General features: G+C 40.7%; 1 protein-coding gene across 2 annotated transcripts in view; it reads right to left on the bottom strand.

Moving 5' to 3' along the window:
• Positions 1–25689, bottom strand: part of sorcs3 (sortilin related VPS10 domain containing receptor 3) — a 260977-nt gene that overhangs the window by 34880 nt on the left and 200408 nt on the right. For both annotated transcript variants that reach the window (XM_037254286.1, XM_037254275.1), the window contains exons 12-18: positions 23175–23251; positions 20551–20642; positions 18181–18288; positions 17058–17175; positions 16851–16984; positions 12763–12876; positions 8194–8365 (exon numbers count right to left, since the gene is read on the bottom strand). In XM_037254286.1, the coding sequence (XP_037110181.1) occupies positions 8194–8365; positions 12763–12876; positions 16851–16984; positions 17058–17175; positions 18181–18288; positions 20551–20642; positions 23175–23251 (815 nt within the window). The remainder of the gene's footprint in view (positions 1–8193; positions 8366–12762; positions 12877–16850; positions 16985–17057; positions 17176–18180; positions 18289–20550; positions 20643–23174; positions 23252–25689) is intronic.

The raw sequence follows: 25689 nt of genomic DNA, 5'->3' as shown, positions 1-25689 counted from the left end.
GTTCTTCTGCCTATGCATCGAACAGCGGCTCACAGTTGGAGTGTAGAAGAGCGCTCCTGCTGGAGACTACAACTTTATGCTGGGGGACTTGAATGCTCACATGGGCATTGACAATGAGACTTGGCGTGATTGGAAGTCAGGGCTCCTTTGATCAGAACCCATGCTGTGTTCTGTTTTTGCACCTCTGTGCTCATCACGAATTGCCCATAACAATTCCTATATTCAGACTTAAGTGGCCATATGTGCACTTGGCACAAGGACACCCTAGGCTGCAGTTTAAAGATCAACAATGTGGCCATTCTATTGGACTTGAGGCCTCATGACTTGGACAGACAGGTGAAGAAAGGGGGAGGGCTTTCAAAGAATCACAAACTGGTGGTTTGTTGGCTTCGATGGTAGTGGAGGATGCTGGACCAACCTGGCAGACCAAAACATATTGTAAAGCAATCTCCAATTGCCCATCTCACATGCATGACCGACTACATCCACAAGGGGAGATCAATGCAGAAACCATTGTTAGGTACAGACCCATTACAGACCCCGTCAAGGCTCTTTCTGCTTCCACAATGTCCTGTGTGCTCAGATCACCTTGATTTTAACGCAAATGAGTCGCGGGCAGATGGCATTACAGCACACAATGGTGAGACTATTGTAACATTCTAAGTTCTATACAGCAACAACATGGTGGTTCATATTTATTTCTGCCCAAGTGTCTGAATGATGAGGATTCTTGACCGTTCATGAGAGTCTTTCTCAAATTTGCATTGTCCTTTTCTCTATTTTTGTCCTTTTGATCAAGTTTCTGATATTGTAATGAAGTATTTTTATCTAGGGTACCGGCCTTGCTAATATAAGCAGATAGTCATTTCATCATGTTGAAACTGGTATTGTTTTTCCAATTAACTCTTCATTGTTTTTTTAGGGCCTTCAGATTCGCATACATCTTTATTTCAGTGTAGGAATCTCCACACCGGAGGGCCTCCTTCTGATTCAGATTAACGAGCAAATTACTCATGTGATTGTTAAACACTTCTATGTTGGAGGCTGTGGATCTGTATACATTCTACTGTTTATTGTCTTTTGTCATACTGATCTCAATTGATAGACATTCTAATACATTTTCTACCACCATTGACATGCAATCTAATGCCGATACTGCCTTCAATATAGAGCACAACTCTTCCAATAGATTTTTTGTTTCTGCTACTGAGGACATATTTGAATCCTTCAAGGTGGACCCCACCCTTCATATCATCTTTAGTCCAACTTTCTGATTAGCGCACTAATGTTAAAAGGTTTATCCAATGTCAATAGATAATCCTGTATCTTTCCAAAGTTGGCGTTTAAACTCCTGCTGTTAAATCGAATTATGGGCAGCTTTCCTTCCAAATCGATGCAGCTGTTGAACGGATCCTTAAGTAGTCTGGCGACAAGGAGGCACTGAGGACAGCGAGAGCCAACTTGAACCGTGCCATCAGGCTAGCGAAGCGAAGCCACAGTCGGAAAATTCAGGATTTTTTCCACGACGCCAATAACACCAGGAGTATGTGGCAAGGCATACGGGCGATCACGGACTACAACTTACCCTCCCCCCCGGTGGGTGAGGTTGATGCTGACTTCCTAAATGGTCTAAATAACTTCTTTGGGCGTTTTGAGGCACTAAACAGCACTCCTGCAGTTAAAACTGTTCCCCACCAGGAAGAGGAGGCCCTCTGCCTTGACTCAGCCGACGTGTGGAAGACTCTGAGAAGAGTCAACCCACGTAAGGCCCCAGGCCCCGACAACATACCTGGGCGGGTGTTCAAGGAATGTGCAGGCCAGCTGGCTGGTGTCATCACAGACATTTTTAACATCTCGCTGGACCAAGCCAAAGTGCCAGTGTGCTTCAAGGCTGCCTCCATCATTCCGGTGCCGAAGAAACCTCAAATCACCTCATGGAATGACTACAGACCTGTGGCACTGACTCCCATCATGATGAAGTGCTTCGAAAGGCTGCTCAAAGATCACATCGTCTCCAGACTCCCCCCAACATTCGATCCGTTCCAGTTTGCCTACCGGCAGAACCGCTCTACTGAGGATGCCATCTCCTCCGTTCTTCACCTGAGCCTGGCTCACCTGGAGGAGAGGAACACCCACGTGCGGTTGCTGTTCCTGGACTTAAGCTCAGCGTTTAACACCATCATTCCACAACATCTGGTGGAAAAACTGGAACACCTGGGCTTCAGCACCCCCCTTCGGAACTGGCTGCTAGACTTCCTCACCAACAGACCTCAGTCAGTCCGGGTCGGACAGAACACCTCAGATGTCATCACCCTCAGCACAGGCTCCCCTCAGGGCTGCGTCCTGAGCCCCCTGCTGTTCACCCTGATGACACACGACTGCGCCCCCAGGTTCACCACCAATCACATCGTGAAGTTTGCAGACGACACAACGGTGGTGGGCCTCATCAGGGACAACAACGACCTGGACTACAGAGAGGAGGTGGAGCAGTTGGTGGGCTGGTGCAGAGAAAATAGCCTGATCCTGATTGTGGAGAAGACGAAGGAGATCATCGTCGACTTCAGGAAGAACCAGCCTCACCACGCTCCACTGATCATCAACAGCTCAGCTGTGGAGGTGGTCAGCAGCACTAAATTCCTGGGAGTCCACATCACAGACGACCTCACCTGGACTGTGAACACCACAACACTGGTCAAGAGGGCACAGAAGCGCTTGTACTTCCTGCGGAGGATGAGGAGAGCCCACCTGCCCCCACCCATCATGAGGACGTTCTACCGAAGCACCATAGAGAGCATTCTGACAAGCTGTCTCTCGGTGTGGTGTGGAGGTTGCAGCGCCTCCGATTGGAAGAACCTGAGGAGAGTGGTGAGGACAGCAGAGAGGATCATCGGGGCTCCTCTTCCCTCCATTCAGGACTTGTCATCCCAGCGCTGCGTGTCCCGAGCCCGTAATATTATCAGTGACCCATCACACCCCCACCATGGACTGTTCTCCCTGCTGCCCTCTGGGAAGAGGTTTCGCAGCATCCGCTGCAGGTCCACCAGGTTCTGCAATAGTTTTTTCCCTGCTGTCGTCAGACTGTTGAACATTCAAACGTAGCATTCCTCTGCACACTTGTAAATAATGCTTTTGTCTCCTGCACTGTTTACATACTTTATCACTGCTGCACTTTGTACTTTATAATTATCTTATTTCATATTTTTATATAGAATGTCACTTTTTTTTAACCAGCCGAAATACCACTACATTGTTGAAAGCCGTATGCAACGAAATTTCGTTTTGTACACACCTAGTGTTGACAAAATGACAATAAAGTTCTGTCTAAGTCTAAGTCTCTCTCTCTATCCACATTTATCTGGATCAATGTCTTCATTACTTTTGAATGGTGATTTATTTCCAAGTTTATGTTGTCATAACATGCTCATCACTTCTTGCAATTCACTTTGTGACAATTTGATTGTAGCATGAACTGGGCTCATGGATTTTTTTCATAGGGCTTGACATACCTTAATTTGCAAAATTTTCCATCTCCTCTGGCGCTCTGATATGGACCAGTCTGTTATTTTTTTTAAAATGATCAGTTTGGCTTTACATAGATTTTGCAGCTTACAGTCCAAGACCTTGAAAGATTCCCTTCCTTTTTCAGTTGTCGGGCTCGCGAAGCAATGTATGCATTATGTTTCTCGTTAATATAAAAATATGATCCCTTTTCCATATTTCAATGAAGGAATGTACTTTCCGCTTGTGAAGCTCAGTAGTACGGCACGGTCGTCACTGACTCAACCTCCAGAAACTCCTCTCTTAGGAAGCGGGTGGCAAACATTTCAAAGCTCCAGTGTTATGTTTTTTGTTGTTAAAAACTCCAATGCTTGCATGGATCACTTTTCCACCTCATCCATATTGCTTTGATGTCTCAGTGACCCGGTGTTGTTTCAAGGTGAGATCTTGAGACCATCATTGATCTCATTCTGCTGATCAAGCTCTTTTTTGATCAGCTGATCGTTCTTGGCATTCTTATTTAGGAGGAATTGTATCTCCTTCATCCTAGCTTCTATCCCCATCATGATTATTTCCAGAGCATTCGTAAGTGGATCAAGAGCTTTTGGGTCTGTTTTTGATTTCTTTCAGTCACCTGCCACCGCTAATGTGAAGTGCACCCCCGATCTCAAGCGGAGGAGGAAGGCTCCTGCTCCGCTCCCAGACATCAGCCCTCTGGAGGGGGAAACTCAGCAGCCATCACTCAACCTCGCTCTGGCAACACCAGGCTGTGAACGCCATCTGATACCGTTGCGCGCGGTTCTGATTCTAAGACTCCACTGCGCGCGGTTCTGACTCCGAACTCCACTGCGTGTGGTTCTGACTCCCCACACGCCGCCTGCGGTTTTAACTCTGTGTGCTGCCGCCTGCGGTTCTGGCTCTGTGACTGCTGCTGCCTGCGGTTCTGACACTGCGACTGCTGTTGCTTGCAGTTCTGAACTTACAACTACCACATATCCGCCTCCAGATCCTGCTCACGCTCCGTCGGGTCGAGACCTGCGGACGCCATCTGACTTCGTTTCGGTGGGTTGAGACTTGCAGCCGCCATTTGTCCTCGTCCCAGCGGTACGAGCGCTGTGGTCGAGCCCATCCCCCATCTGGCGTCCAAGACACCCACCTGACCGGTCGTGTCACGCGCTTTTCATTTGGCGTCCAGTTCGCCCACTGGACCGACTTTGCCGAGAGCTGCCTGTCGGGCATCAGGTTCGTCCACCCGATGGGCTCTGCTGTTCAAATGCTTGGCACTCGGGCCGACCGCTGGACTGCTCATTTCAGGGGGCGTCTTGCCCTTTGGTGGACTTAGGGGCTAAGCTTTATTTTATATAAATTAGTTCATGATGATAAATAAGATAAATATAAGATAAATGAAATGCCTTTAAGGAATTAAAGATGTCTTCAAATCCTAATGATTAGAGATTTGCCATATTCGCCTAAGACACTGGCTACCAAGCTGCCCCCAAATACTGCAACAGAAAAAAAACACACATTACATGAGTCATAACAGACATAAATGTACTACATGTGTTCAGTAATAATTTGGTCAAAAATATCCCACCATAATTCTGTTATTAGGCTGCTGATCATCAAAGTGGGTGTGCATGCATGAGTGCAGGACTCTAAATATGCAACATCCTATCATATGATTTATGCATAGTGTATGTCTTCAACCAAATTTATAGGTTCGTCTGGGTTTTACATCTGGCACTATGCGATGATCTGCACGCAGAAAGAGTATGTATGAGTGAGTATGTGTGTGTATGTGTGTCCTGTGTGAGTCTTTCCATGCGTGAAGATGAAGAGGTTTGGTTGAGTGTTCTGGGGATATTGTCATTGCCTAAAAAATTTTGTGAAAAAGATATGGCACTGCAGACATTACTAAGAACTGGAATGAGATGGCATGCAAACAGGTGTGGTGCCTCTGATGTCACTTATGTGTCCAAGCTTTGCTCTATATGTGGACATTCAGTAAACATTACAAAACCAATATCTCTCTAAATATCCTTCAGGTGTTTGTCTGTATGCTGGTATGTGTGTGTGACTGTAGGCCAACATCTGCTAATGTGTGTCAAACCTACATGATCAGATCACATTTAAAGCAGTGAATGGTGTGAAGTCAGGATTTATTTTAAAATGCTCTTTATTCCCCTTGCCTCAACTTTCTTGTCTTTTCTTTGGGTATTGCCTCACTGCACAGTCTTTAGTTCATTCATTGGCTAACCTTATATTTGCTCGGCCAGTCAAGATGTCACTCATTATCATGTAATATTGTCCCTATACTAGCCATTGGTTAGTGTAATTACTTTTCTTATTATTTAATAGACAGCCCCAAATGTGTTATAAGGTGTTACAGCTACCGCTGTTGTGAAATGTATTGTATTGCATTATCTTCTCTTTCAGAGACTGCTGATGAGCTGATCATTTAATAAGGTGTGTTGAACGAGGGAGAAATGTAAAACAGGCAGGACAGCAGTCATCGAGGTCCAGAGCTAGACATGCCTGTTCAAATTTATTGATGTGGCAGGCCAACTGAAATGAGCTATGACTGTCTTTCCTGAACGTTGCATTTAAGGGTAAGTGTAAAAATGCATGCAGCTAAAATGACCAGCTATAGCGGGCACGCACGCGAGTGCACGCATGCACGCACACGCACACAAGCGCACACACACGCACGCACAAACACACACACACACACACACACACACACATTTATCAAAGTCACAGTTGAATGCAAATTGTTTACGTCACATTCTAACTGCTATTGTGACTGTGAATGGATCGTTAGCATGTTCACCGAACATTTTCTTTAGGGAAGATTACAGTCAATCTTACTTCTGAACAAATCCCAAGTGTAGGTGGTGCGCAGAACACAGAACAGGAAGACAATAGTAACAAAGTGTTTCAAAATGTGCCAGAACCCCATAGGAATTAACAGAGCGGGACCAACTGCTGCATGATCGTAATCTCTCTGAAGAGGCTTTAGAAGACTAAATAGGATATTTTATCTTGCATTCACCTTGTCCATCAATGCATTCACCTTGTTCAGCAAGAACTAAATGTCCTTTAAATAATATCCAGCAGCATGCTGTGGAGCCATTTTTTTCCGTTGTATAGGTTTGTGTGTGAACCAAATCAAATGTTTGGAATAGTGAGGCAATTTAACTGTAGACTGAAAATATTTGGCTTTGACATCTAAAGATATATACTAAACGAGAGTTCGGACCATTTTTATTATTTCCAGTTATTTGCAGCTGTAGCTGATACATTAGGGAAGATAGAATGGTGACATTATTTTCAGCAAAAGGTGTGCACTTATGTATATTTGGGACAGATACAGGATATTACAAAACATTAAAGTGAATCATAATTAATAATTGGTTAAAAAAAATTGTAAACCACATAATGCCCAGTCTTTTAGATAGAGGTCAGCTCCCCACAATTCTGAATAGGATGATGGAAGGCTGGAGCGCATTCCAGTACATGTTGAGTTTTCCAAAAGGGCAGTCACTTGTGTTAATTTTGTTACCAAAAACTACAAGAATATATTTTCATTGATACACATTTTTCAACAGCCCAGTATGTAAAATTTAACGACAGTAAGAGTTTAGAAGGGTCTTTCCTACAGCATTCATTACTTTATGCTGGAACAAAACATTCTATGTTTATTAATTGTGTTTACACCGAGCTGCTGCTTCATTCATCTCACAGACAAATTGTTAGTAAATTGACAGAATCAAAATACGTACATAGACACAAAACAATCCACAAATACTGTACTTTTCTTTCAATATGAATGTAAATCAACAACAAAATGGACCCTGGAAGAAGATGGACAATGAAAATATCTACAGCCTGAATGCAATAAAAAGACTGAGCTGATCTGATCTGTTTGTATACTGGACTTTAAAAAAGGCTTGATCTGTTTTTTGGTGTTTAGATCTGAATTTGGTATTGCCTTGTGCTGTCTTGTGCTTTTGATTCCTCGTAGAAACTTCTTTGTCTTTTTGTTCTTTTGATTTTTTTCCCCCGAGAAAGCACTCCTGTCTTGTCTCCCTGCTTCCTGCACTTGGGCACTCAACTCCACGCAAACCTTGACAAATTTAGTTTTCATGGGAATATTTAAGCCATGTTATCAATGTAAAAAGATGAACTCTATACCATTCCTGCTTTTTTGTGTCAATAGTTCATTGACCCTGCAGATATGATTGTATCTTAAATTGTTTGTTGCATTGTTCAAATCTCCAGGAACTCTTTTTTTTTTTTTTAACAGTTCAACTTTCCAGCGTCCTGCCTGCGGGACAGCTGCTTTGTATTGAATTTGGCCAGGGAACTGGCGCAACCTTAGGGCTACTTGCCCAGTCATGTGATACATCATTACAAAAATGAGTTCCTGGACATTTGCATAATGCCCAACATTTCAAGGTACGGTCATATTGACAGGCTCAGTGAGTACTAAAATCAATCACAAAGAAACAAGAATGGTAAGCGGTCATCACAGTCAGCAGTCAAGCTAAATGTACCTTTCTGTCAAGGCATAAGGGATATAAATCAGAGATGGTCTAATCTTGTGATTCATAACAGCTTGGAGTACAGCAATCCAAAGAAACATGCTCTTCAACAGCTAAACATCTATCATGTGTTGGTGTCGTGTGTTCTCACCTCATTTAGATGAACCAGGAACGTGACATTAGTGCCCAGATTGGCAGACAGTTTTCCATCTTTTGTGGTCAGCAAAAGTCCCTTTGGAGGTTTCTTAGGGCATTGCTGCTTTCGAGCTGTGTACATTTCTTTAACTCCCTTCGTGCAGTTATTTAACACCACTTTACGGTACCTTCACAAAGACACACAAGTTTAAATTCAGTTGTGTTTTTAGTTTAGTTTAGTTTATTGTTTAGCACATATTATTATAACAAATAACAGTGCAGGGAGGGAGACGAAGCCTAGGGCTTGTAAGGAGCTCCACTCCTGTATAATCAAAGTGCACAACAAACAAAGTGCTGTGACATCAAATATTATTCAAGTGTTTAAGAAAGAAAAAAAAAAAATAATAATAATATATATATATATATATATATATATATATATATATATAAATGAATAAACATCAATGAATAAACACAAGCATAACTAGCTAAATATTAAATCGTCATATTTATATATGCATATATACGAAAAACACATGCAGTCTTGAAAAACATCTGGGTCATGCTGTTTGCACTGAATCGTGTTGCACTATGGAAAGAAGGCATTTGGAGCACTACGAGAATACAAAGGTGATGGAGAGCAACTATGATGAGAAGCTCCTAGACGGTCACTACTTTATATGGACAACTCAATGTTCAATCAGTACTGATTTGCTTTGCACAGTGATTATTCAAATCTCTTCACTGAATCTCATAGATCATCGTTAGCTGTGGTTTAAAAAATGATACGTTTTTTGGAAGTAAAGTGGTGTTTTAAAAAATTGAATTGTACATTTTTGGATGTGCATTTAATTATTATTCAGTTATGGCCGCTGTTTATACAGCAACACGATAGCAGCATGGTTGTTGGTCTCATGGTGTGTGCTGTTTGGTGGATCGTTTTCCAAGGTTCTACTTACCGTAATTTCTGGACTATAAGCCGCACCTGATTATAAACCGCACCAGCAAAAATCAGGGCAAAATCTTGTTTTGTACATATATAAGCCGCAGGTGTTTTAATATTTAATTACCATTATTAAGAGAATATACACAAAGAGGATTGTCAGGAAAGAGCTGGTTTAGCATATTGTTTATTAACATTTTGTCAAATATGTTATTGGTACAAATTTTCAGAACTTAAGTATAAGTACCGTAATTTTCGGACTATAAGTCGCGTTTTTTTTCATAGTTTGGGTGGGGGGGCGACTTATAATAAGGAGCGACTTATGTGTTTTTTTTCAAAAATCTTCAAAAAAAAAAAAAAAAGTGAAACCGCGATAAACGAACCGCGATGTAGCAAGGGATTACTGTAATTTGAATTTCAAGTGACGTCAGCAGCGCGACGTGGCGTGGCACGGCGGTTGTTTACAAAAAGGACAAAGATTGATCACGGGATGACGAAGATGACGAAGGGCCCCACGTACTACCGGCATCCTTAGCGGCTTTGTTTCTAAGTGACACGGAGGACGAAGAGTTTGAAGGATTTAAGGATTTGGAGTGACACAGAAGGTTTGAAAAACTATTATAGCTTTTACGCACGCCCGGTCCTACTCTACGGAGCTCTCTTTCACCTCCGTGGATAGAAGTCGGGGGCCGGCGCTCGGCCGGGTGGCTGTCCGGGGACGGTGGATGGGGCTCGGTCATGGCATTTACGCACGCCCGGTCCTATTCTATGGATCTCTCTTCCACCTCCGTGGCTGGAAGTCCACGCCACCACACGCCTGGAAGTTTGTTTTGTTAAATAAAGAGCCGTTTACCAAACCCACGTCTTTCCTTGTACTTTGTTAACGCTACAATCTAGTTACATACTAGATCTGTGGAATAACGACGAGGCTGACGTCAGGGCGCACGGCGGCGTTGTTGACAAAGGACGAGGAATTTGATCGATGGATTTAATGATTTAAAGTGCACAGATGGTTTGATAATATTATTGCTTGTATAATAGTTATTTGATATCTAATTTATATATCGTTCTATGGGCCTGTGGAATATTTTGAAGTGCAAGCGCCATCAGCGGCGCGCACCCATTGTTGACAAAGGACGATCGATGGATTTAATGAATTGGAGTGACACAGATGGTTTTATAAACGTGTTATTTATGTAATAGTTTTTTTTAATAACGCTGAATGTTACGTCAGGCCCGTTCTCAGCTCTTCGTTTGTGTTTATGTCACGTTAGCATACCTACCGTTTAGCCTGTTGTTGCTTGTTCATGTCTGTTCTTGGTGTTGGATTTTGTCGAATAAATTTCCCCCCAAAATGCGACTTATGCTCCAGAGCGACTTACATATATATGTTTTTTTTCACGTTATTGTGCATTTTATGGCTAATGCGACCTATATTCCGGCGCGACTTTTAGTCCGAAAATTACGGTAAATTACGTTGAGAGGAGCCAGATGAGGTGGCTCGGGCATCTCATCAGGATGCCTCCTGGACGCCTCCCTGGGGAGGTGTTCCGGGCATGTCCCACCGGTAGGAGACCCCGGGGACGACCCAGGACGCGCTGGAGAGACTATGTCTCTCGGCTGGCCTGGGAACGCCTTGGGATCCCCCGGGATGAGCTAGATGAAGTGGCTGGGGAGAGGGAAGTCTGGGAGTCCCTCCTGAAGCTGCTGCCCCCGCGACCCGACCCCGGATAAGCGGAAGAAGATGGATGGATGGATGGATGGATTACGGTACTCGTAATTAAAAGGAAGTGCGAAACGTGTATAACAATAACCAACAGCATACCAGAAGAATATAACCAGCCTACCTTTTGGGCTAAACTGCAGCACATGACTTTATCAATAACACAAGACAGTCATTTATTGCCATCGTTGTCTTCTCCCTGTGCACTAAAACCATCAAAGTCCTCTTCTTCAGTGTTGGAAACAAAAAGGCTCAGGGTGGCTTCGTCATCCACTCTCCCAGTCTCTCCTTCCTTGTAGCTCTCAAAACGAAAGAACTCTTTGTTGTCAGTGTCCGAATCACGCATCCTCTGAGGGGCCATGGTCCTCCTCTTCATCACGCAGCAGTCCAGCCCTTCAAAATCCATTGATGATCGTGGATGGTTTGATACTTATCCACGCAGTCACGATCCACTGGCAGACTTGGGCAAAACTTGCTTTTCCCATGCAATTAGTTTTTGTGAATGATTTATTGCCGCTCGTAATCCATGCCTCCCACTGAGCGGGTAATGCTACTTTAAAAGTACGATTAACAGTGATATCGAGTGGCTGCAGTTGCTTCATTGTGCTTCCAGGAATCACAGCGGGAATTGAGTTTGTGCTCCTAATGCCGACTTTCACAGAATCTGTGTTATGGGCCCTCATGCTCCTCAAAACGAGAAATGCTTTTTTGGGGGCAAAAGAAACCCTCAGGTCGCTTCCCATAGCATTCTTTCAGCCACTCCTTCATTACGCTTTCCATCATCCACCCTCTCTTGTTGATTTTAACAGAGATGCGGCTCGGGATCTCTTCTCTTGGCATAGTCATCCGCTTAAAAATTACCATTGGCGGAGGTTTAAACCCGAATGCTGTGCAGCCCAGTACAGAAGTGAAATGTGTTCTCTCATGACCAGTGGTTCTCACCGTGATGGATCATTCACCTTTGCTTGTTAACAGTTCTTGTGAGAGGGAAGTCGAATGTCAAAGGCACTTCATCCATATTTATCTCATCTGGTCCGATGGAATACTCGTTTATCATTGTTCTTGTGAATTCCGAAAGTTTGTATTTTTTTCTTTGTCGTTGCTAAGGAGTTGTTGACACACAGTCGTCCGCGCCTTGATGGACAGCGCTTTTCGTTTCATAAATCTGTGACACCAGGATGGTCTACCTTTGAAATCTTCTATCTTCATCTCTGTGGTGACTATTTTGGCTTTCAGTCAGATCTGGACAGTTGAAAAACCTCAGCCGTTTGCTCTCTGTGTTCACCCAGACTCCAAGAAAGTTTTCAAGTTTGGGCTATCTGCTTTTATTACCTGTGAAAGTTTTTGTCGTCTATTTGGACTGAGCCAGTTTTTCGCGCTGCCGTGCGTCTCTAAGGTCTCACTATTGATTCATTTATACCAATGGTATGTGTAACAGCTCTATTACCTTCCTTAAGAGCCGAATTGAATGCCTTTAACTTAAAACCTGCCTCATGAATTTCTTTTGTCGGCCATAGTGATGATTTGTGAATCAAAGCTTCCTTTCTTCAGTAATGTCTGTCTTCCGCTTGCTTTGTCTCTGGTTCGCGCCAATTTTACAGCACTATTTGCCTGGCGGACGAACATGCGATGAACACACCACTCTTTGCTCCAATGATCTTGTGTCTGCTCACATATCCCTCCATCAAGCATAGTAGTCCACAACAGCGGTCCACAATTTTTTTACAAATGAGTGTATAAGTACATCAGACATCACAACAATCACAAAAACATCCATAGACACGCCGCACCGGACTACAAGTTGCAGGGTTCAAAGCTTGTACAAAAGGTAGTGGCATGTAGTCAGGAAAATACAGTAGTTTTCCAAGGTTCTACTTAGAGCAAACAATATGAAGATAGGTTAATCACACCATTCTCACCCTGTGCTGTTGAGATAGTTCTGCCCAAGACTGCAGCTTTTGGAGGTTGCAGAGGGACTGAACCAAAAAGAGGGCCTGCAGTTCCCATTGCCGTGGGGCTCATATCCATAGTCACTGTCAGACAAAGTGCAGAGTATACAAGGGACATAATCAATATCAACATACACAAAAAGATAGATTGTAATCTGTTTTCCATTTAGCAGCAATTGATGAACATTCTTGAACATATTCACACCATTATTAAGTATTGATTTGAGCTACTATTGTCAAATATGCCCCCATATATGGAATTAGGTAAGAGCATACATCTAGAGAGGATTATGTCTCAGTAGGAGTATAGTCTCTTCCATGGCTACTTAACACGGTTTCCTTGTCACAAAACAATGCAAGAATTCACATAACCTATTGACCCTGACCATGTAATTGATTTAGAAATTAAACCAAACCAGGATGGATTCGCAAAGGTCCTGAATTCCCTGAATCAAACTTCCATATAAGAATGTACACACGTGGATCCCATCCTAATTAACCATACGTATATGGTCAATGTGAAACAGTAAAATTGATATAAATCAGCCATGCATGCAAATGTTCCATAAAGCGTGAAACATGGCGACCACCACAAAAAGGAAGCAAAACTTCAAGGAGGGTAGATGACCAAATAATTAGTTTTCACAATAATTACTGAATAAACTTTAAAAATCCTACAGTGTGATTTCCAGGATTATTTTCCCACATTCTGTCACTCAAAGTTGAAGTGTACCTATGAGGGAAATCACAGATCTCTGTCACTATTTTAAGTGGAAGAACATTGACAAAATTATATCGACCTCAATAAATGACACTTTGACTCATTCCTTTTTTTTTATTGTGGCCCTTTAAGATTTGTACACACACTGTAGAATACAAAAACCAAAACCAATTTAATATGTGTTATATTAATTAGGATTAAAAGTAAAATGAAAATAAGATTACTACAGTTGGCACACAATGATGACATATGTTCCCTGATCCAGTAAGCTGTGAAATCTTTGGGCTGTTTTGGAGTGTGCTTAAGCCTCTTTAAAGTCATTCTCTGCACTCATGGCACCTTTTAGATAAGAAGCACTTTCAGGGCTGACATAATTTACAAAAAGCTTTTATCAAGGATCAATTCACAATTGTAGGTAAAAAAAAATCTTTAATCTGGCCTTTAATAATTCCATTACACAAGGCTAATTATTTGTAGGATGCTTTCTTTATGAATACAGGCCCATTTGTACGTTTATGTAGTCAATTAGAGCCTTTTTTCACTAATCAAATTGGGATGCAAAATACTGGATACCAGCCTGTTAAACAAGGTATTCAATGTCCAGACTGATGCACATTATTGCTTTTTTTGTGTGCAAATTTTCTCTTGCAAATTGAGCAATGCACAAAAAACATCAGTTTGGAACATTCCACAGATGAAGAGGTTAACTTCAAACGGGTATGTGTATTAAATGAAGATCCCAGGAAAGCAATAATGTGCATCAGTCTGGACATTGAATACCTTTCCACCGTGTCTGTAATTTTTACGCGATTGCAGCCGATTTAAAGCCGTAAAAATAGCTTTGAAACAAATGAACACTGCCATTCTTGAACACAAATTATGTTTGAGACATGATGCAGTGTTGCATCAGTTTCCTTGTTTTGCAAAGCAATGCAGCACCACTGTCATAGCGTTATTTTGGGTGAATGGCACAATAACTCTCTACCTAGCATTATTCTGCCATGATTTACGTGAGAACTTGGCCAGGAGAGCAGTCATCAAAGCCAAGAAATCATCTATTAATTAATATAATTCATTTACTTATTAATTACCCTCAAAATCCATACTGATTTAGTCACAGTTGTTGTTTATTAATGGAGGTGTTAGTCTTGTCTAGTATAGTTTTTATCCAATGATAAAATATCTTTGTCTAGTTTTCAATATGAATGAACGCCACCATCCAACTTAATTGCATGAAGGCAAATCAAACTAGAGTTTGAGTAAGTCAATCAAATTACAGATGTTTGTTTTTTAGTTTGAATGTAAGCCACTGGGAAAATGAGTAGATGCTTGTATTGGGAGGAAAGCAAAAAAAATATGACAATGATGACAATAAACACAAAGCAAGCCAGAAGTTAACAGGGCCAAAGTCAAATTTATTTTATGCTTTTTTGACAGAAAGCAATCAGTGTTTGCTTTCTGGACTACTACAAAAACTATTAACATCACACATAGGCTAGCGAGGCCCATGTCTCTGGTGTTATAAAAAAGACGGGCAAATCATTAACCATTTGCATATAAATTGAAATTATTAACATTCAAATGCCTTTCACATCTTTTAATTGGAACAATAACAAACATCAAATTTTACTCTCTGACACTGGAGTCAGACATTAGCATTTGTTGAAAACAATTTAAAACTTACGTATCATATTATTGGAAACAATGAACCATTTGAGACTGTGTAAAGAATACATTGCAAAATTTAATGACGGCATGTGGGTGCCATGCAAAATTTTACTAATTTTGGAGGTTAACAGTTATGTAACAGTAAAGTTGGATGTTGAACAGTGCAGAATTTGTAGATGAAAAACCTTTTTAGGGGCCAGGAGGCCATCACAGTGAACCGCCCCCCCTTCTCACCACAGCAAGTATGGCTGCGCATACACAAGCCCGACACCAAAGCTAACAAGCTAATCAACGCATTATGCATCAACGCACACATTCGCTTTTTTCGTTTAAACTAAAGAAAGTTTATGACCACCAAAAATAAGTGGGGTTGCTGGACCAAGTAGAAGCCAAACCGTATCAATTTCCTACAGAATGGGAGTTGGACTTTACCTCATTGACTGGGTTGACATTCCCTTTAGCACAGCTCCATTTAGTGGATGCAGAATGCAACCCGAGTCAACCCCAGTTTGATGCAGTAGCTTCTATTCTTTTAATCGGGTGCACCCTATATATGAAATAATTTCTAAAATTAAAAATTCAATGAAGGTGCGCCCTTATAATCCAGTGCGCCCTATAGTGCAGAAAATACTGTACATACATACGTACATACATACATACATACTTTTCTACTGTACAGTAATGTAGTGACCTTCTTTTCCATGGAGACTCGGTACCTGGCATTTCTTATCGTGACCACTATCGCTGAATTTAATCGAAGTGGAGGCAACTGACATCCTACTGGATGTCATCGTATTTCATTCAGAAATATGACACCAACTTGCAACAAACCCTCTGAATGATTGCAGGAATTCATTTGATGTATTATTTTATTATTTTTCTTACACCGTACATTTTTAACCCAGTCGTTTTTATTTTTATTTTTCCTTGCCCTCCTGGGAGTTTAAGATCAGAGGATGTTTGAGAATAATAGCCAATTTTTGTACATGTGAAGCCCTTTGAGACTTGCTTGTGATTTAGGGCTATATAAATAAACTTGACTTAACTTTAAAATCATCCCGTTGTCTGGGTCACAGCAATGGAGGGCAGCAGGGCAATTATAGGATCAGAGGTTTAGGGGTGCTATTAAGACCAGGGGACAGGGAAATGTCCATGAAGTTTGGTCGTGAGGTGTTATGGAGAGAACTGGCTGTTGTGTGATCGACCTGTGCGTGAGTCGGTGGTTGGATGAGCATTTACTAAAGAAAATAAAAAAATGTGCGCAGGAGGTCTACAGAGAAATCTGCAAGTAAAACTAATCAGATAGTTTCTTTAAATGATGAGCCACAGCACCTAAGAAAAGGAATGTAATCTTAAAATATAAACATGGTAATACTAGTTACAGGAGGAGGACATCCTCATTTGATACAGCAGCTACTTAACTTAAAAAATGGGCAAAATGCAAGAGCATCTCCTTACAGTGATTAAAATTTTTTTGTTGAAAGGCAAACTCCCTGTCCCTCTCCTCGTATAGTGAAATAAAGCAAATAGTAAATCTTGTAGTAACTTAATAGTAATGATGTCCAAGAATGAAATTCACTGTTAGTTAAATGTCTGTGTGCTTTTGAATGTGTGGATAGACATAATGTAAGTGATAAAATAATAAATTAATATTTAAGGTTCAGCTCACCATTCAAAATCATGGGCTCTGCAAATACAGGACTCGGCAGAGAGGATTCTTGAGTAGTCTTTGCCGAGCATGCAGTAGTTTCCCGGCCTGCGTTTCATGTAAATCTGTTTTTGTCCCATAACACATGGCTCTCCCTGCAGGGAAAAATAAACCTTGACGTCATTATCTTGTTATGGTATGCACAGAAACATGGAGGTTTTTCCTTACCTGATTATGCAAGTGCCATGTTTGGTAATCTTCCTCAGTACATTTCTTACTGAAGAGCGATCGATAGTCTATTTTGATGAGTTGCCATTCCGAGCGGTGACTAAAGTGTCCAAAAAATCTAAAGAGCAATACATAAAAATATAGCTACTTTAAAAACACACGATTGAATTGGCCAAATAGAAGTCGTGCAGTTTTAGGTATTAGAGTAAAGCTAGCGTATTTACACACAAAAAAAAACCATCTGCAATATTTCATATAATTCTATAACGGTGGGCTCCTTTAATTAATATAAAGTTGTCCTCTAACCCCGTAAACGTAAAATAAGAATACTGATAGAAAAGCAACCACAGCCAATGATAAATGAATAAAAATTAAAATAAAAAAAATGTGGACTTGGGAATGTGTCTATGGTGAATAAGTTGTTAGCACATCTGGCTCACTGTGGTTGGAGGTTTGAATTTGAAACTATCCGGTGTAAACTTTGCATGTTCTCCCGTGCTTGTTTGTTCACTTTGAATACACTGGCTTCCTCCCACATTCCAAAAACATGCTTTTAAATTAAAAACTCTGAGTCGTCCTTAGAGGTGATCGATTGTGTGTGTGCCCTGCACTTGGTTGGCGGCCAGCACAGGGTGTACTCCACCTCTTGCCCAGATTCTGCTGGGATTTGATTTTACCTGTGACCCTCGCAAAGATAGCATAGTATAAATATATTTTATTATTGAGAGTGCTCTCACTTAAATTCTCTATATTCAGTCTGTTAAGAAATTAAAGGTTAAACTTTTTTCTACGAATCAAGTCTTGTTTATTTTGAAAGCCAAAAGACAACTTGTAGTAACTGTTTTCTGTATTACACTGAAGGTTTTTTGAAGTGAAACAAAATTTCCTAAATCATCCTTAAACTGACATTTCAAAATATTGCTTCAAAATACCAAAAGTCAGCATGCCTAGAAATATTGCATAGCACCTTATTGTTTCTGTTTAGCCTTTAAATTCTGCAAAAACTAATCCAGATTACCACACTAATGCAAACAGCTTTTTAACTTTAAACATTGTAACACAGGCTGAAAAAAGGAATCATTTGAAACATAATGATTTCAGTTAGGGAATGTGTTAGACTTACGTCATAATCTGGTTCTCTGCCCCAGCTTCTACCAAAACGCCGTCCACGAACAGAGGCACAGAGGAAAAGCTGTGTTGGGTCCATTGCCTCCCTTCGTCAAAACTGACCCTGTATATGTGTGTCAAAACATATTCGCATCAAAAACCCAGCAACAGAAATGGCACGGAAAACAGATCACAGTCTCTATTAGAGCTTAGTCATAAGGGAGGACTAAGGTGGAGATCACAATCACTCGCTCCTCTCAACAGACACAACTCACAGTCTCTTTGTAATTAACTGTTGAACACTTCAGTGTAATGGTGTTATAGCCATCTGTTTATCAAAGTAAAGATCCGCCACAAAAAATATAGAGAGCGCATGATCCACTAAAAGTAGAATTATTTCATGCGCAACTGCTGAAGGGAAGGAAGGCCATATGAGGGGCGCTCTCATCATTTTGGGGAATGAGCTCTATTGATTTTGACAGCAGCCCAACACTGGAGCTGAAGTTGGAGGACCCGAGTGTAACGTGCAGAAACAATGCTGAGGCCACAAATATGGAGAGAGAGCATCCCCCACAAGCAGTCACAGTAGAAAAAATCCCTCAGAGCTTTCATTTGGCTAAAATACTGAAAGCACAAATAGCTCAGATTTACACCTATTATGAGATTCTGGGTTGGAAAGTGTTTACTGAGTACCCAAAAAGTTAGTAAAATACGCCACAGCAATATGCAGGCGGCATAAAGGTAGTAGTTGTGTTGTTTTATATGGCAACCAAATTGGTTGTGGGATAAAAAGCATCATACTTATTTTAGAGCTGTCATGATGAAAATTGGGAAAACTGAAATGGGTTTACTTCTTTTTGGGAGAAACACTGACCCACCTCTCCCAATTGGATGACAAGGAGGTTAATGTGTTAATTGTTAAAGTGCACCTGTGGAGCTCAGAAGGAAAAATATACATTGTTTTTCAAGAAAAACTTTATCCAAAAACGTTGAGCCAATTTGTGGAGACACACTGGGCACAGCCATATTACCATAGAAGAAAGGGAGGCGAAGGGGAGCTGTGACGCTGTGATGGCTCTGCCATCTTGGCTCTGCCTCAGTTCAGCGTAGCATTTTGTTGGTTCACTTCTGACAAATTTGAGTAATTTGCGCAATTTTCCAGCATCAATACTGCCGGAAGGTAAAAAAATAAATATATATGCCGTCTTAATGTCGAAAGAGGCGCTCGCGCTTGGCTCGCCTTCATCAACCCCCCCAGCCCCTGTGTCGGGGTCACCTTGCGATTAGAAAAAAATAAGAAAAGACATATTTCCAGCCATAGGCAAGTGATCTGATGCATCACTCAAAAAGCAAGTTGACTACTTGACGTCACAACACAACATGCATTCAAATAAACTAGGGGGATTCTTTTCGCAAACACAAAAATGGGACCACCAATTTTACATTATTGCTCCCTTTACCCATCAAGACCTCAGTCTGGGAGCTCTGGATGTAGAGCTTACATGAACACAATAAATGAGGCTGAAATGACTGAATGTTAGTGACAAGTGCTTCGAAAAAAAAACGTTTAGATTGCCCAGTACCTACTTATTGTACCATACATAGCTACATGTATGTCACATATAGGACATCATAATGCTCATAAATCATGCATTCATCTACTATATCCAGTTTCTATTCTACATATGAGAGTGAGGTGGAGCCAATCTCAGCTAACTTTGGCCAAAAGGCAGAATACACTCTTGACTGGTTGCCAGCCTTCCGCATGCGGCATTTATCGATCATTCATACTCATATTTAAAGCTAAGGATAATTTAGTCTTCAGGAAGCGCTCGTTTTAGCAAAAACTGATTATTTTAAACTATTATTTTATTTTTAAATGTTTTAATTAATTATATATATATATAATTATATATATAATAATATATATAATAATATATATAATTATATATATATAATTATATATATATATATATATATAGTATTATATATATATATATATATGTAGTATATAGTATAGTATATTATATATATATATATATATATATATATATATATATATATATATATATATAGTATATATATAATTATATATGTATATATATATATATAAAACAATTTAGTTACTTTTAGTTCATTTATTTGCAAAAAGGCCATTGTCAAAACATCACGTAGAAATATATTTTCAAAATTACTTTTAACGTATCATTTAAAAAAGTGATTTATCGCTTTGTGATTCAATAAATCACTTCACATTGCATCGGTCAAAAAGCGCATCGTTACACCACTAATAAAGAAACTAATTACTAACTGTGTGGCTAAGAACGCAAGTAAAAAAAAATCAATATAAAAAGCAATATAAATGTGAAAGAAAATATTAACATACCATAAGTGTCTGGTTGGCACAGAAGGTTGTTTTACAGCAACAAGGGCCCCTCCTTTGTCCAGAAACCAAACATTGTGCTCCTCTTCAAAAATCTGAACATTATTGATCACACATAAAATATCTTAGAATGAAAAGAAAATTAACAAGTAATGCCCACTGACAGCCACCTTTAGAGACTACATCTATTCGCTTATTGCTACCTTTAATAACAACTTGTAGGTAACCATAAAGGGGGAAAATACTCACTGTAAAAATACCGTAATTTCCGCACTATTAGGCGCACTTAAAAACTTAAAATTTACTCAAAAAAACACAGTGCGCCTTATAATGCAGACCACCTTATATATGGATCAATTGATGAATTTGTTGATCCATACTGGTTGTACACAGCGTTCTGCCAAAACGATTCAGTACGATTCACTTCGCTTCCCAGCATTACTGCAACCGTGGTCAAGGGGCATCACTGAATAGCTGTTGTACCCGCGAGGCTATTTCATTTTAAAATTGGTTGTTCCGTTAATGTTTTTGAGTACGTTTACAGATCAATATCCAACGGAATCATAAACAAGCAGCACCAATGTGTTAAATCAGTCTTTAGTCGGTTCCAATCACTTTTATGGGAGAGAGTTTGAGAAACGTGATTGTTTACAGGGGGCCGCCACGACACTTTGCTGAGGCTCATGGGAGTTTGCGAGCTGAGGCTCATGGGAGTTTGCGGGTGGCTAATGCTATCATGATAGCTGCTATACGCACGAGGCTATTTCATTTCAAAATAGGTTGCTCCATCAATGTTTCGAGTAAATTTACAGATCGATGTGGAACGGAAACATAAGTACCGTATTTTTTGGACTATAAGTCGCGTTTTTTTCATAGTTTGGGTGGGGGGGCGACTTATACTGAGGAGTGACTTATATGTGATTTTTTTCATAAATTTTCAAAATAAAAAAAAAAAAGTGAAACCGCGATAAACGAACCGCGATGTAGCAAGGGATTACTGTAATTTGAATTTCAAGTGATGTCAGCGGCGCGGCGCAGCGTGGTGCGGCGGTTGTTTACATAAAGGACAAAGATTCGATCACGGGATGACGAAGATGACGAAGGGCCCCACGCACGACCGGCATCATTAGCGGCTTTGTTTGTAAGTGACACGGAGGACGAAGAGTTTGAAGGATTTAATGATTTGGAGTGACACAGAAGGTTTGAAAAACTATTATGGCTTTTACGCACGCCCATCCACTGTCCGGGGACGGTGGATGGGGCTCGGACATGGCTTTTACGCACCCCCGGTCCTACTCTATGGAGCTCTCTTTCACCTCTGTGGATGAAAGTCGGGGGCCGGCGTGCGGCCGGGTGGCTGTCCGGGGACGGTGGATGGGGCTCGGACATGGCTTTTACGCACGCCCGGTCTTATTCTATGGAGGTCTCTTCCACCTCCGTGGCTGGAAGTGCCACCTCCGGGGATGGAAGTCCACGACGCCACACGCCTGGAAGTCGACGCCGGTTCTTGGGGCCGTGTGGCGGTGAACTATTTATGTTATAGTTATTTGATATATTTTATTTCGTGTAGCAACGTGTATATGTTTTTATCGTTACAGTTCAGTAGTTGTTGGCTCGTTGAACTCTTGTTTTGTTAAATAAAGAGCCCTTTACCAAACCTGGATCTTTCCTTGTACTTTGTTAACGCTATAATATAGTTATATACTAGATCTGTGGAATAACGACGAGGCTGACATCAGGGCGCAGGCGCGGCGTTGTTGACAAAGGACGAGGAATTTGATCGATGGATTTAACGATTTAGAGTGACACGGATGGTTTGCTAATATTATTGCTTATATAATAGTTTTGTTATATAATTTATATATCGTTATATGGGCCTGTGGAATATTTTGAAGTGCAACCGCCGTCAGCGGCGAGCACCCGGCCGGCATTGTTGACATGAAAGGACGATCGATGGATTTAATGAATTGGAGTGACACAGATGGTTTTATAAACGTGCTATTTATATAATAGTTATTTGAATAACTCTGAATGTTACGTCAGGCCCGTTCTCAGCTCTTCGTTTGTGTTTTTGTCACGTTAGCATAACTATCGTTTAGCCTGTTGTTGCTCATTCATGTCTGTTCTTGGTGTTGGATTTTGTCGAATAAATTTCCCCCAAAATGCGACTTATACTTCGGAGCTACTTTTATATGTTTTTTTTTCACGTTATTGTGCATTTTATGGCTAATGCAACCTTTATTCCAGAGCAACTTTTAGTCCGAAAAATACGGTAAGCAGTACCAATGTGTTCACTTTTATAGGAGATAGTTTGAGAAATGCGATTGTTTACAGAGAGCTCATTGGTTATTGGCGAGTGGATGCAGAGCTCATTGGTTATTGGCGAGTGGATGCATATCGCAGCCCGAGCCAACCTCAGTTTGTTGCAGTATAGCTTCTATTTTATGCACCTTTTAATCCGGTGCGCCCTATATATGAAATAATTCCTAAAATAAAAAATTCAATGAGGGTGCACTTTATAATCCAGTGTGCCTTATGGTGCGAAAAATACGGTAGTTATGTGAGATTATTACAAAAGATGTTCTGCTTGGTATGATAAATCCTGAACTATTTTATGAAGCTCTCACCTGTCTCCAGCTATTTCCAGCATCAGATGATATATACATGCCAACATTGTTGTAGGACAGCTCAGCTCCAATATTCCCTGTAGTTAACAGAATGTGTGACAGAACAAAACATCTGATAGACAACATACAATTCCACACTTGGGATTAAGAAATACCATAAAATTATTATCTTTTTGTCCTTTTCATTTTTTAAACTAAAAACAAAAGTTGCAATAAAATCATTATCTGATATTCAACGGACATTTACTCATCCCTCATTACAACTCATAAAAGCAACAGTACAGCAACATTTCCTTCAGAAAGGCTGGCTTCCAGGAGCATGCTGAAAGTAGGCATCCCTGTATTTTACTGCCATTCTGTGCCTGGGGTGGATAAATGTATCAAAGCTTCTGAGGGTAGCCACTAATCATGTCAAGAAAAAAGAGAAATAAAGGAAAAAGAAAAAAACAGATGAAAACTTGGCAAGCTATTCTTCTCTCACTCAGATTGTTAAAATATTAAGATAGATATTGGAGCAAAGCTATGCATGTACTTTCATGATCGCTTTCAACTGCTATTCATTTGAAAGCTTCTCTTGCTAGTTGCAACCAGCACGCGCAGCAGTCATTAGCTAATTATTGTTCACTTTGCTTTCGTTCATGCACAGTGTAACACGGGGAAAAAAAAGTCATCCATCAAACCATTTTCGACTACTAACGCTATTCAGATTCTGGACACTCCTTCAGTCAATCTTGGGACATATATAGACAGAAAACCATTCAATCTTAGTGAAGTACTCAGACAAAACTCATGCGGAGAACATACATACAGTACTTCACGCAGAAAGGTCAAAGTCCAGATTTAAACCCAGAACCTTTGGCAATCAGGCAGTTAGCCACATGGAACAACACGCGGCCCTCAAAAAAACCACAACCCTAAAAATAAAAATAAGGCTAACTCGCCATAAAGAGGCAATCAAATAATGAACGAATGAATGAATAAAATTATCAATCTGGTTTATAACGTGAATATATTTGAGTTATGTTTAACTGATTTTTGAAGGTGAGCTTTCAATCCCACCATCTATGGGATTATAATGCTTCTCATGCTCCACTCTCAGAGCTGTAACGGTTTTTCAGTCCATGTAAATAATAGAAGACCGCAAGTTCTCCCCTATGGATGCCTGAAGCTTTTAGACAACATAATACGATCTTTGCACTAGATGATGTCTTAAGAGGTGCAGCAAGCAAAGTAAACCGCACCAATAAAGCGCAAAAGAAAAACGTTGGCCACCAGTATATTATATACTGTATAATTTAATTGTTTTTTTATCATGCATATTACAATCCCTCAAGGAAAAAATCAACTTGCAATTTTTTGTATATTTTGTGTTGCACAGCATACAAAGAATTAGATCACGCACATACAGGCATGCAAGAAGAGACACTTAAGCTTGGGTTGCCTAAGGACACCATAACAGTAACGTCACTCCAAAATGTAGTTTATATCTTACTGTTTACTTATTATTTTCCATCCATCCATCTTCTATACCGCTTGTCCCCATGGGGGTCGCTGGAGCCTATCCCAGCAGTCATCGGGCAGTAGGCGGGGGACACCCTGAACCGGTTGCCAGCCGATCACAGGGCACACGGAGACGAACAACCATCCGCACTCGCACTCACACCTAGGGGCAATTTGGAGTGCTCAATTGGCCTACCAAGCATGTTTTTAGGATGTGGGAGGAAACCGGAGTGCCCGGAGAAAACCCACACAGGCACGGGGAGAACATGCAAACTCCACACAGGGAGGGTCGGAGGTAGAATCAGCACCCTCCTAACTGTGAGGCGGACGTGCTAACTAGTGCCCCACCGAGCTGCCCCTTATTATTATTATTAGTAGTAGTAGTAGTAGTAGCAGAAGTAGTAGTAGTAGTAGTAGTAGTAGTAGTAGTAGTAGTAATAGTAGTAGCAGTAGTAGTAGTAGTACTAGTATTTATTTTTGGTGGGGGGCATTGTTTATTATTCTAACCTTGGCCATATCATTCAAAAATCATTACAGATTAGCTACGTCTTTCCGCCTAATAATGAAACAATTGACAAACACAGCAATGGAGATTTTCTTTCTTCTAGATATGATGTATAACCTTAAACTTTAAGTAATGCTTGATCAGAGCCACAATTAAATGCAAACTCATCAAATATGATTATAAAAACAGATTTTTGTCACTCAAATTCAAGTAAAAGTATCTCAGTGTTACCTTAAATTACTTTAAGATAAAAACACATTGGTCTAATAATAGAATTTGAAGAGTAAAAAGTGAAACGCGATCCTACCAATATGCGCACAGACTGCACTGAGGACTGGACTTGAGCTGGGCACGAAAATTGGCCCCAGTGTGTGGACAGAAACAGAGATGCAAATGGGAAAAATGCTGGTACCGTTTGCAGATCAAGGCCCCTGAATTTACCTTGGGATTCTATACTGTTTTTAAAGACCTATTCTTTATTTTTACTTCTCTCAAGGAAAATGGCTATCC

The sequence above is a fragment of the Syngnathus acus genome, chromosome 1 (assembly GCF_901709675.1).
Source record: "Syngnathus acus chromosome 1, fSynAcu1.2, whole genome shotgun sequence".
Taxonomy (NCBI): Eukaryota; Metazoa; Chordata; class Actinopteri; order Syngnathiformes; family Syngnathidae; genus Syngnathus; species Syngnathus acus.
This window is presented reverse-complemented; position numbering and strand designations above follow the sequence as displayed.